The sequence below is a fragment of the Centroberyx gerrardi genome, chromosome 12 (assembly GCF_048128805.1).
Source record: "Centroberyx gerrardi isolate f3 chromosome 12, fCenGer3.hap1.cur.20231027, whole genome shotgun sequence".
Classification (NCBI taxonomy): domain Eukaryota; kingdom Metazoa; phylum Chordata; class Actinopteri; order Beryciformes; family Berycidae; genus Centroberyx; species Centroberyx gerrardi.
The window spans coordinates 27,995,799-28,012,827 of NC_136008.1; the positions used below are offsets into that span (position 1 = coordinate 27,995,799).

The 17,029-nt window shown below is 43.5% G+C and overlaps 1 protein-coding gene across 1 annotated transcript in view; it reads left to right on the forward strand.

Annotated features, from left to right (window-relative positions):
* Positions 1-6,868: 6,868 nt before the first annotated feature.
* Positions 6,869-17,029, forward strand: part of LOC139922566 (tumor necrosis factor receptor superfamily member 11B-like) — a 29,065-nt gene continuing 18,904 nt past the window's right edge. Inside the window, exon 1 of the mRNA XM_071913089.2 lies at positions 6,869-6,930. Within this exon, the coding sequence (XP_071769190.1) occupies positions 6,883-6,930 (48 nt within the window). The 5' untranslated portion in view covers positions 6,869-6,882. The remainder of the gene's footprint in view (positions 6,931-17,029) is intronic.

Below are 17,029 nucleotides of genomic sequence, written 5' to 3' on the forward strand. Positions count from 1 at the left end.
CACATCAGCTGCCATGGAAGTCCAGGCATCTCTCTGCTGTTATTTCTTCTCTCAGGGTGACATGTGACTCACTGCTTTGACTGGCACCCTCTTCCCTCTTTCACGCCTTCCTCTCTATTTCTATTTCTCTCTGCTTCTGCTCTGTCTATCTGCACCTCTCTCTCTCTCTCTCTAACTCTCTCTGGCCTTCATCAAACACACCACTATGTCTTTCCTCCTCCTTCCGCTTTCTCTCCGCTTTCATTCTAATCTGCCTCGCACTCCATCCTTCCCCTGCTTCTCTCTCCATATCTATGCCCCATATTGATCATTTCAGTATCCTGTTGAGGCTTTTTCATCAGTCAGTAAAATAAAGACTTGTCCACTGTGATTTACATCTGAGGGGCCCGGGCAGTGAGAGATATAAAACACACTGAAACTGGAACTCTGAGGTGGACCGCAGGAAGGCGGAGAGGAGAACATGAGAAGGTCAAGAACCTAACATGGCAACATGGTTCTTCTCCATTCTGTACAACAACACAGATTAAAGTGGTGTGGCCTGGGTTTCCTGAAAGCCTCTTTGCGCTAAGGTCAACTTACCCCATTGACTTACAGGAGAACTACGTTGCCCTTAAGTGAAAAGGGTTTTTACAGTCTGTTGCATGTCTGAACACCATTGAGCCATAGTTGCCACAGACCTTGTCGAGACCAACTTTCAAAATAGGCAATTTAAATTCAAATAGGCAACAAAAACTGGCACTACTGTGTGTTAGCTTAGTGTAATTCTAGAATTATTACACCATGCAGTGCGTGTGTGTGTGTGTGTGTGTGTGTGTGTGTGTGTGTGTGGGTGTGTGTTGAGAGAGTTACACTAAGCTAATAACATAGTCTAACTCTATTGTAAGTTATTGTAAGTCTAACTCATAGGGTTGTTGGTGTGGGTGGGGCATTTAATGGTATTCACGCTTTAGGAAAGAGAGAGAGGGGATAACATGCACACATCCTCACATCATGCACACCCTTTATGAATAAAATGATGCAAAAAATAGACAATGTGCCACGCCCGGAGCTACAGAGTCGGTCTGTGGCTCTGACCACGACTTCATGGCCACAGGGTTTTATGTTAACAAGTGAAAACTACCATAACAGTTACAGCTGTGGGCGTCTTGGCAAATGAAAACATCACACTGAAAAATGAAATGAAATCACCGATAATAGCTCACTATTACAACTTAACAACTGACTTTGCGGCTAGTCCGATTAACAATATGCAAAACCTAAATCAAACACTCTAATGTTGTCAAATGACACGATTTACCTAATCAGGAAACCAGGGAAAGTGAAATGAATCTTGTACTAGCTAGCTAAATGCTGAAATTATATATAAACGTGAAATGGAAAAAACAATCTTCCAATGCAACTGCACTGAAATTAACATTAGCAGCAGTAACCATCAGCTGGCCTGTAAAGGTTTCTACCACAGGTATTTCAGACATGTGCAGTTCAACAAGGACCTAATGAAAATCCTACAGTCTCTTAGCCACATCAGCACATGGAGATAGTTGACCTTCTTCTGAGCTTAAAAACATACTTTCTTACTTACTTTCATACTATTTTCAAAACCTAAACTTTTTAAAATATTGTATTGTGTGATATATTGCTACTGTCATGTCACAATGTTCCTACTGAAACACTTTACCCCACTATTTCATTTTGCTGTCCATATCTCTACTGTTTATTCCAGGCTCTTAGTGATGCTTGATCCTTTGTTGCTCGGATTCTCTCGTTCTTCTCTCTCTTATTGTCTCTCTATCTCTCTCTCTCTCCCTCTCTCTTTCACCTTTCACTCTCTCAGGTCATCATCATCAAACACAACAACAGTTATCGGTTCCTTTTTCCATGCATGCATTTATGAGATCTGTTATGGAAATGAGTGGGATTTGGATGGATTCACTGCTGGCTAACACACACACACCAGCACATGCATGCGCGCACACACACACACACACACACACACATGCATACATGGGTAATTCTGGTTAACACGCAACCAGGCGCACACACACACATACACAGAGGTAACCAGGGAGCTGAACAATAATAGGCAACTGTAGTGAGAGATCTTCTATCTTCCTGTAGTATGCAAACAAGATGGCAAGAGATGGCAAGGACCTAATCTCGACATCTTTGCAGTTGCATTTTATTTAAATGAGGAATTGCTGGCTGAATCAAAAGAAATGATTTATCATAACAGAACATTGTAGAAGGAGAAGTAACACACCTTCACTGCACACTGACCTGGGTTTTCAGCGGTCAGTGTAGCCTTTTCACATTCTGAAAGGAGTCCAAAATAAATCACAATTGTTTTTCATTCAGACCTACACACACACTCATACTATATAGTCGTAGCATTTAATGCTCACAGGCCGAAGCCAGCCAACAGTTTATGGAAATAAATCAACGAGCTGCCAGCGCAACTTATGCTTTATTTTGATTTATTTTCTGGTGTGTGGATCATGTGGGTTGGGCTTGTGCGTGTGTGTGTGTGTGTGTGTGTGTGTGTGTGTGTGTGTGTGTGTGGAGCGGTCACGCTGTAGTAGTATCTGGTTCACCTCGTTACACCCACGTTTCCCCCAGTCGTACGCTGCAGACCTCACTGCCGACTGGTTCACGCGTCAGAGAGTGTGTGTGTGTGTGTGTTTACTTTTGTGTGTGTGTGTGTGTGTGTGTCAGTGAGAGAGAGAGAGTGCACTTCCAGCTTCCGTTCCGCCATTGTTGCAGTGTTCCCTGACCTCGATGCTGAGGTGTATTTCTGTGTATTTGCGCTCCGTTTGTGCGTGTGTGTGTGTGTGTGTGTGTGTTCGGTCATCCTGTGGTGAGCTGTGACCTCACCGCTCAGATTTCCCTCGCACGCCTCTGCAGCCTCGCAGCAGTAGGTGGGTGAGCGCGTGTTTTCTCTGACCACGTCGAGGCCCTGCGCCTCTCTACGTCAGCCGCGTCTGACCGTTCGTCACGCCGCGCACAATGCAGGGAGAGGAGGAACTCGCGACACCGGTGATGGAGAAACACATTTGTTTTGGTATCTTCTTACGTCAGCGGCCTTGTATCAACACGCGTTCGGATCTTTGCGTGGGAGTGCCCTTTCGCTTTGAAAGGATGAAGAGGTCGTGATGCAGATGTCGAGTGTTTTCACAGTACGCCGAGTAGACCTCAAGTCGTCTGCATGAGCCGGCTGGTGCCCGCCTCATGCGTTTCAATCTATGTGTGGGAGTGCTGGTTTTTTAGTTGAAAGGCTGGGGAATGGTGATGGAGTGAGGGGACGTCGTGCAGTACGTCACTCAAATGTTTTAGTGAACAAATCTTTTGGAATGCTTTTTTTTTAAGATACCCACACAGAGGAGAGTGATGGGAAAAGGAGTGGAGAGAAAGAATGGGGATCACATGCAACAAAGATTGTGAACTGGTTTCAAGCCCACAATGTCACTAGTGCACTGTGCAGGTTTAGCCTACTGATAAACTAGGGCACCCTGGTATGTATTCATGTGCGTAAAATTGCTCTTTTCAGGAAAAACGAAGAGTTGCAATGCATGTTTTGATCGGTAATGTCAAGAGTGCTCACACTTTTCAAGATCTGAGACATCATAAAAACTACAGTATACGTACTATTCACAGGGAAGAGTGGAGATCAATTCACCTCCAGTTCAATAATGCAATCCATTCACCACTGCAGGAGCCTTCATTCTCTTCACTCATTGAACGTGATCTAAGCCTAGTCAGTAGAGAATGGAGATGCATATCAATTCATTTGTAGAAAAATAACTTGAATTTGGTCTCCAATCTGATCACAACACATTTTTTTTCCTCTGTTGCCTCTGCCTTGGATACATATTTTAATGACGGTTGGAACAATAGAATGCCAAGTCCACTGATGATGGAGAAATATATAGGTGGCATATCGATTTGTCACATTATGTTCAGCACATACGCATACACATAAATAAACATACCAATGTTCAACTTCATGCAAACATAAATAAAACGTCATATACAGTCCTTTGCATCCAAATGTCACTACTCCCACTACAGCCAGGTGATGTGTCACCAGAGTTTGTTTAGCACACAATAATATGCAAATGCGCTCATTTTGAGCCTCACACAAAAGGTCAGTCACTGGAAGATTTGCTATCCAAAGCTTCTGGCTCCGCTACGTTCCCAAAGCCACCCCAAGTCCCTGGAATATAATATAAGATGAATCAAACACGGCAGGGCAGCAGGAGCGGAGCCTCAAAACAACTCATTTTACTACAGGAGTCGACTGTGCAATAGCCAGTAACATCATTTCTGGGCCCTGATGCGACAATAAAATATTGCTTTTCTAGAGAACAAGGGTTTAAATCTTGTCCGGTGGAACAAATACCTGCCAATACACTTTATGGCAGATGTTTTCAGCACAGTCCCAGTATTGAACAAACTCAGTGTAACTCTGGGATCCAGGCTCTTTAAAAGATACCAGAGCTCTTTTTTACCCACCAGACAGCCCACAAGTTCAAGAAACGCTCCTGTAAAGACAGTAGGGGAGAGCGGGGCAAGTTGTCACGTGGGTAAGTTGTCTCAGTGGCTTTATTTCTGAAATATTTTAGAGCCAAAAGTCCAATTACACAAATGTTTACTTTCTTAATAAGAGGTTACCTATGTTGAATACAACTAGAGCCCTGCATTCTTGCTTATTGTCCTATAAACAACTCACGTTGTACTGTGAGGAACATTAATGCACCATAGAGGAGTACTTATGGCACTTTTTTGAGTGTAGGTATACCGTTGCCAAATAGAAGGCTTCTCGGCAGCTCTCCGTGGATAACTTCATCTCCAACATTTATTTAGGTGACATTGGTTCATGTATCCTCTATTTTGTTAACTGACATGGTGATAAATGACTACAATAAGCAAACTATTGCCATTTATATACATTTATATGGCTAAAATACTGAACAGGCGGATGCGTAGTCTGTCAAAAATAAGTGTTGCGTATCTCCAGAGTTGCGGCTCCAATCCGGCTTTGTGTTACTTTGCACTCGGCCAGAACTGACACATTTAATACTGGTAATACTTTGGAAGGGTTTTGTATGATGTTTGGTATGGTGTTGATTTAATAAGTTATTCGAAATTGATCAAACACATCAGGTTTATGTGTAAAAAAAAAAAAATTCTCATAAGCCATAGGGCTCGGGCCTAAATTTGAGGCCAGTACAGGGCTCTAAATACAACAGCCTAAGTCAAAACACTCAATTATACATTGTGACACATAAAAGCAAGGGTCAGCTATAACCTGATAATGAATTTGAATGGTTAGTGAAGCTGTGTGCTCAGGGAAGGGACGTTTGTCAAGAATGCCTGGGTGGGGAATGTTGTCACATTGCTTTCGGGATATGCTGTCATAACTATCCAAATCCTTTTTTTTTAAAAATAGAAACAGCTTTACATTCATTCTTTTCTGAATAAATATGATACGTTTTTCTTCCAGTAAATTATTCAAAATGTAAAAAGGCCTTAATCTCAGTAGTAAGGCACTGCTGAGAAATACACCAATGAGTAAGAAGTGTGACAACATGCCCCGCTCTCCCCTATCATAGTCTGAGAAGAACACACTTCACAGTCTGACATCTCAAGCTTCAGATTCCTAAATCAATTCTACACTGCACATGCATACTGCTGTCCATCCATACTGAAGCACTGTTACCAAATTCCTTCAATGGATGTTCAAATAAGCCGACCCAGTCTTTTTAAATGCTTCGACCGGTTCAAATAAACAGCTGTCACTCATTGTATTTATGTGCTGTCAAACCAGGCCTCATGAGTTCGACAAAAAATATTTATCCTGGAAAATGTTCCTTTATTCACATTGATTAAAGCTATGGTTTGGTTAGTGCATGGATTTCTATGCTATATATTTTATGGAAGAGATTTTTTCTTTTTGAAATTTGCTGCACATATTTGTCCAATACACATTATGAGAAACATTTGATACGTTAGGACATGCATATGGAAAATGTTACATTATTTGTAAGTGTTGCATCATTATTATTCCACCACAGTGTTTCAGTAGTTAGGAAAATGTGATGCATATGTGGGTTTTCTTCCACTCAAAATTAGGAAAACTCATATCCCCAACAAAAAAAAAAATCACTATAATATTCCTATAGGGTCTTATAGTGCGTCTTTTATCTCTTATGGTATCACTATATTATTCCTATAGGGACTCATATGTGATACACAATAGTGAGTTTATAGTGACTTTATCATACTTTATAGTATTGTATCTCCTTACTGTGGGATTTTCTGTGGGATTTGTTTTCCCAATAGTAGCTGCATGACATTTAATATTTCCACAGTAACCTATCCTTCTAAAATGTATCATAGGATTACTATAGTTCTTTCTCGGAAGGGATTGACAGTCCCTGTTTGTCTGGAAATATTTGAATACTGGAGATGTGCGTTTTAATCGTTATAATCCCTTTTTCTGGGGGTGTAATACATCATATGATGCGCAACAAACCTCCGCTTGTTTCCTTTGAACAACATTTTGTGCGTAATCGCAACGCAAAAGTAGTGAGGATGCAACAATTTATTTTTAGGACTGGAGAGAGAGAGAGAGAGAGAGAGAGGGGGAGAGAGAGAGGCTGAGGAATGGGAAATACTGTCGAGGTGGGTGGGCACTTGGGCAAACTCTCTCTCTCTCTCTCTCTCTCCCTCTCTCCTCTCTCTCTCTCTCTCTCTCTCTCTCTCTCTCTCTCTCTCTCTCTCTCTCTCTCTCTCTCTCTCTCTCTCTCTCCCCCCTCTGTACTGTATAAGTAGTGATCTCTGATGGAGACCCCATCACACCGCAGTTCACTTTACGCAGTAGAGATGAGCGCTCGGATAGCGAAATCCAACCCGGCCATGAAACTGATAGTGGTGAGTAACCAATATTTTCCCGAGCTGTTCTGCCTGTTCTGACTGCTGGCTTCGCTGCTCCGTGTCGCTCCGCCGGACCAGCGGACACTTGAACGGATTGTCATTTTCTGACGGCTCCGGAGGAATATGATTTTTGCGAGACGCGCTTTGTTATGATGGTGAGGATAAGAGTCGGAGTCGGTTGGGTTTGTCCAGGTATGGGCACGCGCCTGAGTGCAAACGTGATCCGGTAGTTGTTATTATAACGGAGAGCAAAGAGCATTAAAGATGCTGTAAATGTATCTATTTGGAAGCCATATCTGAACAGCACATCATATTAGGACAGCATGGTGACCTATGTCTACTTTATCACACTGACCAAACAGTATTATCTAGTCAGTCATCAGTCATTGCGCCCCAGAAATTGAGTCAATATTAACTTTTGAAGTTTATATGAGCCATTTGACCAATAGCGCTTTATCATATTCAGAACGGCAAACGTGTGAAACATTTAAAAAGCTCATATATGGTTTCATTCCTCTATTGCCGTTAAGACTACAAATGGACTACAGCTGCTAATCGGCATTTGCATAATATGATTAGTAGAGGGGTTTTATTGTTATAAACCGGTTGTGGAGACTTTTTTTTCTGCTTTATCCTCCCAGCAGGTATCTGAATCTGAATCTTTATGAGGTACATTTATAGAATACATTATAGCAAGTATTAAATGCATGATAGTTATATGAGGATAGGGTATTTTAAGGAAAAAAAAAAAAAAAACAGCCAGGAATTATTGCTCTCTTGCAAATTGATTTTTGTTTGTATTGGTGGTTGTTTGCCTTATAATCATATTTTTTTTGTATAGCACTAAAAACGTTGTTTACCAAGTGATTTACATATCATTAAACACAGAAAGACAGTGATGTAGAAAGTTCCACAATTAAGTAAAATAAAGGGGAAAAAAAGTATAGGCAATGAAAACAAGAAAAAAGAAAAGAAAAAAGAGAAAACAACAAATGGAGTTGCATTAACTGGACACCCATAACCCGCCAATTAACACACTGCACTCCACAATTTGCTCCAGTGCATCAAAGGTTACATTAGGTCATCTTTCATTGCTTTGAAATGTTGGAGAGTTCCTATGATGAAACTTTTTACACTCAAAAGGGAATCCCAAGTGTTTTTTCTTTCTTTCTTTCAAGTCCCAGCATATTATGTCGAGTACAGCTCTATCATTAGACTCATTGGTACTACAGCTCGTCTCAAGTGTTTTGAAGTGGTCGCCCCTGGGGCTGCAGGCGTAGTTATTTCCTTCGGTGTGTTTTGCATGCTGCGCTGTGTCGGGCCTTTGCGGGTTTTGCATATGTTCATGTAGAGATGCGTATCAGGGCAGAAACACACCGTACACTGTGGGAACATAACATTGGAGCCACTATCTATCCTTTTGGTCTGTGTGTGTGTGTGTGTGTGTGTGTGTGTGTGTGTGTTCGTGCGTGCATGTGTGTGTGTGTCAGAGAGAGAAAGAGAGAGAGAGAGAGAGATCCTATTTAATACTGTACAGAGTCAGTAATCTTGTTTTTGTAAGATGTGGAGCTAGATTTGTGTGCACTGTAGGTGTATTAGGCAGCGGAATATCAATGTGTGTGTGTGTGTCCTATCATCCATATAGAGTAGTTCCTCTAACTCAATACAGTCGGTACTGCAGTCGGCCAGTTAGCCATGCAATCAAGCATTCAGACAGTCAACTAGCCTTGCAATCAGCCACCCAGTCAGGTAGTAAGACAGCCAGTCAGTCAGTAAACTCTATGTTAACACTCAGTCACAGTACTGTATATCCAGTATCTGTCTGTGTTCTTGAGTTTATCTAGTCAGTCAGTCAGACAGTCAGTCAGACAGTCAATCAGTCAGTCAATCAGTCAGTCAGACAGTCAGTTAGTCAGTCAATCAGTTAGTCAGACAGTCAGGCAGTCAGTCAGTCAGGCAGTCAGACAGTCAGTCAGTTAGTCAGTCAGTTAGTCAGACAGTCAGTCAGTCAGGCAGTCAGGCAGTCAGACAGTCAGTCAGACAGTCAGACAGTCAGTCAGTCAGGCAGTCAGTCAGTCAGTCAGTCAGTCAGTCAGGCAGTCAGACAGTCAGGCAGTCAGGCAGTCAGACAGTCAGTCAGACAGTCAGTCAGGCAGTCAGACAGTCAGGCAGTCAGACAGTCAGTCAGACAGTCAGTCAGACAGTCAATCAGTCAGTCAATCAGTCAGTCAGACAGTCAGGCAGTCAGTCAGTCAGGCAGTCAGACAGTCAGTCAGTTAGTCAGTCAGTTAGTCAGGCAGTCAGTCAGTTAGTCAGACAGACAGTCAGGCAGTCAGTCAGTTAGTCAGGCAGTCAGACAGTCAGTCAGTCAGTCAGTCAGTCAGACAGTCAGTCAGTCAGTCAGTCAGTCAGTCAGTCAGACAGTCAGTCAGTCAGTCAGTCAGTCAGACAGACAGTCAGTCAGTTAGTCAGGCAGTCAGACAGTCAGGCAGTCAGACAGTCAGTCAGACAGTCAGTCAGACAGTCAATCAGTCAGTCAGACAGTCAGGCAGTCAGGCAGTCAGACAGTCAGTCAGTCAGGCAGTCAGTCAGTTAGTCAGGCAGTCAGACAGTCAGTCAGTCAGTCAGGCAGTCAGACAGTCAGTCAGACAGTCAGTCAGTCAGACAGTCAGTCAGACAGTCAGTCAGTCAGACAGTCAGGCAGTCAGTCAGTCAGTTAGTCAGTCAGTCAGACAGACAGTCAGTCAGACAGTCAGTCAGTCAGACAGTCAGGCAGTCAGTCAGTCAGTCAGGCAGTCAGACAGTCAGGCAGGCAGTCAGTCAGTCAGACAGACAGTCAGTCAGACAGTCAGTCAGTCAGACAGGCAGTCAGTCAGTCAGTCAGTCAGTCAGACAGACAGTCAGTCAGTCAGACAGACAGTCAGTCAGACAGTCAGTCAGTCAGACAGTCAGGCAGTCAGGCAGTCAGACAGTCAGGCAGTCAGACAGTCAGGCAGGCAGTTAGTCAGTCAGTCAGTCAGTCAGTCAGACAGTCAGGCAGTCAGTCAGTCAGTCAGACAGTCAGTCAGTCAGTCAGTCAGTCAGACAGTAACTCATTTGACCAGCTGGACAGTCAGTATGCAGCCAGTAAATCAATCATCCACCCTTTCATTTCTATACTAACACTACTTGCACCACTCTGTGTAACTGACAGCATCCCCTTATATTAGTCTGCCCATCAGTTAGTCAACCAGCCGGTCTATCAGGCAGTTAGCTGGCCTGCCTGTCATCCATCTGTCCATCCATCCATCCCTACATACGAACCTGCTCTATCTGCCTCTGTCTATCTATTATCTGTGCTCTCTTTATCTTTACGCCTCTCGCTCCTTCTCTCTCTGCGGTGGCCGTTGGCATCAGCCGCACCAACTTCCCTAAAAGCTCGCTGCAGGCGCACACGCAGACAGAAGCAGAGGCTATGGGGAGGTCACTCGGCCAAACAGAAAACAACAGGATTTCTTTTTTTTTTTTTTTCAAGACAAACAATGGAGAAAGAGAAAGGGAGGGGAAGTAGAGGGGGGGGGGGGGGTGTACAGGTACAGGATCAACATTATTTGTGTTTTAAGCAAACAGAGAGAGAGAGATAGAGGGATGGAGGGAGGCAGAACAATGAGATCCAGTAACCAGGGAGAGAAAGACAGAGAGAGAGAGATGGGGGGGGGAGATAAAAACTGCTGGTACAGAATCAACAGGATTTGATTTTGTTAGTCACACACAGTCTGGGGGCTGGTGGAAGGTTTGGGGGGAGGGGGGGGGGGGGGACAGGTACAGACGTTTATTCAGAAAGCAACGAATAATTGTGAAAGTTGCTTCCTCACACTAACTTCCCCTTTTCCATCAACAGTAGTACTGATAGCAAACATCTGCGTGTGTGTGTGTGAGTGAGAGAGAGAGAGAGAGAGAGAGGGAGTGTGCGCATGGCCACGCATGCACGCACTGATCCAGTGTTTGTGTGTGTGTGTGTTGGGGATTAAGCGAGAGAGAGACAGATAGAGAGAGAGAGCCTGCTGTTGTATTTGTGTCACAGTGATATACAGTACAGGCCTCCGTCTTTGTTTGATGTCGCTACTGTATGAGTCACATTAAAAACAGCATGAGCGATCTGATGCAAATTCCTGCAGGGCGATCCGTTTATCTCAGCTCGTCCTGGACAGACAGAGCGAGGCTGAAGCACGCTGAAGCACGCTGAACCCGGCGACTTGCGGTGGGTTTCATTTGTTTTGCTTGAAACGCGCACAGCCTCCGTACACACACTCGCAAGATAAGATAAGCCAAGTCCTTCTCATGTTTGACCGGTTGAAGTATTGAAATCTATTGTTTTCCTCACATCTGGGCTGGAATCTCAGTCTAAGTTGTTGTCCATGTGTGACGCTGAAAGATTGAAAGATATATTTTTTTAAGTCATTGGTTTGAATCCATAGACTAGGGACACACACACACACACACACTGACTCCTATGCACTCTGTCTGCTTGTGTCATGTCGCCCCAAATGAAGAGATGTAGAGCAGAGAAAGAGAAATATAATACGTTGTCCATAGTTTCTGCTTAGTAAATTATCGGCGAAGACTACAAATCATTTACTACTAATACAACTGACTGCCTGGGTTTAATAAGACAATCATTGACCGTGTTAAGACCTTGTCAAAACAACCTCATCATTTGATTAAAAACTGTGGCAAGAATGTTATTTTATTATTCAAATTAAACAAGATTCATTCCATGCTGTGAACATGTGTTCACACGCAAATAACTTGATCTCTCATTTTATTTGTAAAGATTTTTAGCGCCTAATTATTAATTAGCAGCATTTAATGGTTAATAAGTGACTTTTGAGTTATGAAATAATGGAGTGAATGTATGAAATTTCATATATTGACCCTATCTAGTGGTCTTAGCTGTGGTTTTGTATGGGGATGGGCCTACTATACATGACTGTCTTTCATCTATGATAAGTAAATGATAATACATGATGATATACAGTAGATGTGTACTTTTACTGTTGATGAAATGTGATTATCGTACTGTATGCATGTTTCTCTTGTGAGCCAAGGCACAAAGGCAAAGAGTAACGCATATGATTGGACAATAAAGTTTTGAATCTTGAATCTCATCATGGATTTATGGTAGAAATCACTGTTTGATGATGGGAATTCTTTACTGTGATATAGTACAACACACAGTCTCTCTCTCTCTCTCTCTCTCTCTCCATCTTTCTCTCTGTATATGTGACTGACACAAAGAGAGATTGAAAGAGATTCCATCTTCACAGGGTCATCACACACACACGCGCACACACACACACACACACACACACACACACACACACACACACACACGCGCACACACGCACACATACTTCCAAGAGCTGGAATCCCCCCTCAGACCACCTGCGTTCTACAGTTAACTGAAGCCATGTGCCGTGATGGATAAGCTGGTGCAGTGTGGTTTGGTCCCTTTGTGCCACAGCTCTTCTCCTCATGCCATGGATTTAAAGCTGACCTCAGGCAACCTTTACCCTAATTCCCTTCTCCTCTTTCCCATTCATACTCATTCATACTCCTATACTACGCTGGGAGTTAATAAATATAGTGACCAATTTGTGAAGGCATTTTTAAGAATTTGCAAAAACAACGCAAAGGAGGGCGTCTTTACTCTTCAAAACGTATTTGTGGTTTAGTAAATTATGGTAAGCCTGCATGGTTTGGTGGTGCAGAGCCTTAGAAAGGCTTTGTGTGGTTGAAATGTGTTTTGCTGCTCTAATTGTATGACATTTGTTATCATTTATTTGCGTCGTCAGTTTTTAAAGCTGCGGAATTGCCGTTTGTGCCATAGAGTGAATCAAGCATGTATTTGGAAAAGCGAGGGCGCTCTGTTTTGCGTTATTTATTTTTTTCCTTTTTGTTTGTATTGATCTCCAGACGGAGCGCTTCCAACAAAAAACACTTCAGCTGCAATTAAGAAAGCATTGCATCTTTATAGGGTGTGTTGTGCTTTTTTTTTTTTACGTTCGTTAAGTTTTGGCGTAGCATCTGTCAGTATGTTTTCTCACATGTGGGAAACATCAATAGACCATGCCCACTATCTGTAGATGTCAGTCACTTGATGGACTCATATGGAACGCATGTGGAGTGTGATCATTTGTAAGGCTGTTTGTGTCAGGTGTCTGTGCTCCATAGTTATGTAGCTCAGTGATTCTCAACCTTTTTCATATCAAGGACCCCTAATTTCGTACACATTAGGGCCACGGACCCCCATTTGATCGGAGAATATTTTTATTGTCAGATACGATTTTGTCCAGAATCCCAAGACTATCTGTATTGTAGGTAGAGAGATAACAGAGAAACTATGATCAAAACAGTCATTCTTCTACATTTAACTTCTTGTAAATGAAATAATGGTGAAGTTTAAGAATTCATCAGTTTGCTGGGGACCCCCTGGAACCCCCTCAAGGACCCCTGGTGGTCCCCGGACCCCACGTTGAGAACCGCTGATGTAGCTCACGTCCATCTGTCAAGCATCGCTCAAAATGCAGTTCATTCAGTTTCACCAAAGTGACACTGCAGCTGTTTTAGATCATCATCAGACATTATTCTGGATATTTTTTGACAACAGTTCAGGTACTAGACAAACAAAAATGTCATAACACACCTTTGACACATTGATATGATGCGTGTGGCCAGTCAAAGTATATCAAGATAATGATACATACAGTGGAAACAGAGCTGCAGAAATGGCTCTGCTTTCCTCTGCTAAGTATCATCTTGTTACCAGGAAACATCTGAGTGGATTTTTGACCTGCGTTGCCTGTTGCGGGAAGCGCTGCCCATCCACTTGATCCAGAGCGACCTCGTGTCTCCCTGCCATTAGAGAATGGAATACACTTGTGCTGCGTTGTTTGTTTCATTCAAGAGGATAACATCTGTTAAGTAGCATGTGTTTTCTGTTAAGGGTCTGGTAAAGCTCTCGTCTTCGCTCCACATAAACACGAGGCTTTCTCTCAACTCGCTTCAAATGGGATTTACTGGCATGAAATACATAAGTGTATAAGCTGAAGCAGACTCAACAAGCACAAATATATAGATTTTTTTTGTAAATGATTTTAACCGTTATTTATCCTGGGAGAGTTGACTGCAGAATTATGTTTATTTTTGAGCCGCAAATCTTTCTAGCGATGCCATTGGCTTGCTAGAATGTAAATTGTGTAAATAATAGAATTTGGATGGAGAGCTTGTGAAATTGTGATGGTCAAGCGTCTCATTTGTGATTACTACAGCAGAATAAAATGGAGCTAATATCACCATTCATCTTTCTGACCCACGATACGTATCGTCACATTATTGTATCGCGATATATTGAATTTCTGTATATTGTCCCATCCCTAACTGCCACGTATACCACTATTGTAAGAAAATAGCATCTACCTCTGCCAACCTCTCTCTCACACACTATGTATCGATGTGTCTATCTCTCTAACTGCCTATCTATCACTCCCCCGCTCCCTCTCTCTCTTTCTCCACCTTGCTCATTAGGCTTCTTACCTTGCGCTCCTTCCTCTCCTCCCAGCTGGCTGTGCTCCATATAGGATATGCCTCTCGCTGAGTCTCCCTCTGATGATGCTAACGGTATAATTATGGCTGTCAGTGGCCCCTGGCTGCTGTGTAATTTGGGTTTCCAGCGGTCGTCCTCGATGTCGTCAGATTGGCAACTTCTAAAACGACGAGGAGGGTGAAAAGTTCAATATCTCTTTTAGGAGCTGATGGACGGACACACACACACACACACACACACGCACCGCAGGACATATTCCCAATAAGTCAATTCTTAAAAAGTTGACAGTTTTTCTTCAGCAGTAGTTCGCTACTGTGCTGGCTGGTTTGGAATGATTAGACGTTCTGCCTGAAGCATGGCAGTACCAAATATCAAAATGAGCTCTGCCTGAGACATTACAGTAAAAGACCAAAAAAATCGCCTTCTCATCAGGAGTCAGGATCAGAGTTCGTCTTGGTCTAATGCACGAGTCTTTTGGGCTACAAGTCTCCTGAAACCCTCAAAAGTCTCCAAGCTGTAATTTTTGGACTAGCTGTAAAATGTGATGTATGCCAGGCTGCCATGGCCTTCAATCTGAACTCACATGCTTGACCTGTGATGAGGAGGTGTTGGTGTTTATGGGATATTTGCTTCATTGCACAGTTCACAATGGAGAGTGACCGGAAAGAGAAGGGAAGGGAAGAACATGCAGTGCATGCATAGTATCAGAATGTGAGAGCTGAGCGTTAGTCCACTGAACCATGATGTGACCTTCCCTACTTTACTAATAGAATGCATGAGATTGAGTGCGATTTCTCCGATCCGATCCTAAAGACGTGATGCTCTGAAGCAACATCTCTGGGCATCCCCACTCCACCCCCAAAATAGCCCCTTTAACGCATTTCCTATGACTGTACATGACTGTTTCCATCTCTCCGTCTCTGCACGCTGCTCCGATGCTTACTGCTGGCTGGCCTGCATCCAGACTACTGTACTGTTTGTAGAATTTGGAAAACAATGCGAGCCCCGACCACTTCCACATGCGGTCTGGCTCTCTCGCCGAGGATTGTCCCGACCCGCCAGTAAACGCAGCCTGACATGAACCGGTGATTAAAGTCAAATCGGAAAAAAAACGACAAGTGCGACCCGAGCCGGAGCCGTGAAAAAAAAATCAGGTGATCGGACCCCTCGGCGCAACCCCGCCCTCCCGATTGATCAGATGTGGTCCCGCGGCTGAATAGTGTGTATATACGCTTCTTAATGCGAAGAGCGAGACTGTGATTATGGGTTACGGGGGCCACCCATGCTACAAACAAACACATGCAGTCACGGTACTGCGCGGCCGGGCCGCTCTGGATGAAAGCCTTCCCACCAAATGCTGCGCTGGGAGGTCGATAGGTTTTTGCCGGGAAAACCGCCACGCTCGCCAGGCCGTTTGAAGCTTCGGTTTCTATTTCGGTGCGTCCAACCCATTCATCTATTTTTACTATCTTCCTCAATGACCCTCATTGCGAAAAAGGACATAGAAATAGAAGAATGTGAAGTAAGCCTGCGCATTTTTTTTTTTTTGCACAGTGCATCATTTCCCCTGTTGACTCTCCAGAAGATGAGTGATGTTTGAATGAGTGTAATGTATGGAATATGTTATAATAGGGGAGTGCATGTGCACATGCTCACACACACACACACACACACATACTAGAACGGTATGTACTATATGGCAGATGGGGGAGACACAGCTGTGCACACTGTCTCTTTCACACACACACACACACATGCATACACTGCTGATGAATAGATTTTTGAGGGTAAATATTTTGTAATATAATAGCAGAAGGAGAAAAGCACACACACACACACACACACACATAAACCCACTCTTTCTCTCTCTCATTCTCTTTCTGTTTTACACACATTGCAGACTGTGTTTTGTGGTGGAAAGTTATGTACTGTAAGGTGAATGGGATAATCACACACACACACACACACACACAGGCTGGAGATCAATGGTGTGTGGCAGGCAAATTGTATAACAGCGTGGGTGAATGTTTTGTATTCTGGTGGTGAATGGGGAAAGCCCAGTAACCTCCAACAGTTCTCTATATGAACAGCAGCCAGGAGAGGAGACCGCAGGACACACACACACACACACACACACACACACAGATGCTGAGGAGGAGAGTAATTGGAAGTAAACACACACAAACATGCACACACACACACACACACACACACACACGCAGAAACACACGAATGCATGTACTCCCACGCACACGCAGGCACGCATGTTTGTCATTTCTGCACAATAATACACGTATATTAGTACAGAGAGACACGTACGCGGAAACCACATACACACACATGCACACACACACACAACACAAGGACGGCCTATTGTTAGCCGGTTCGTCCAAGCAGGGAGGACGCATCCAGGCCAAGGGGAAAGTCCGCACAAGCCGATTGCCGAGGGACTTTGGGATGGAAGGAGTCTGCTGTGTGACATCTGGTCCGCATGTGGCCCCGGCCAGCTGC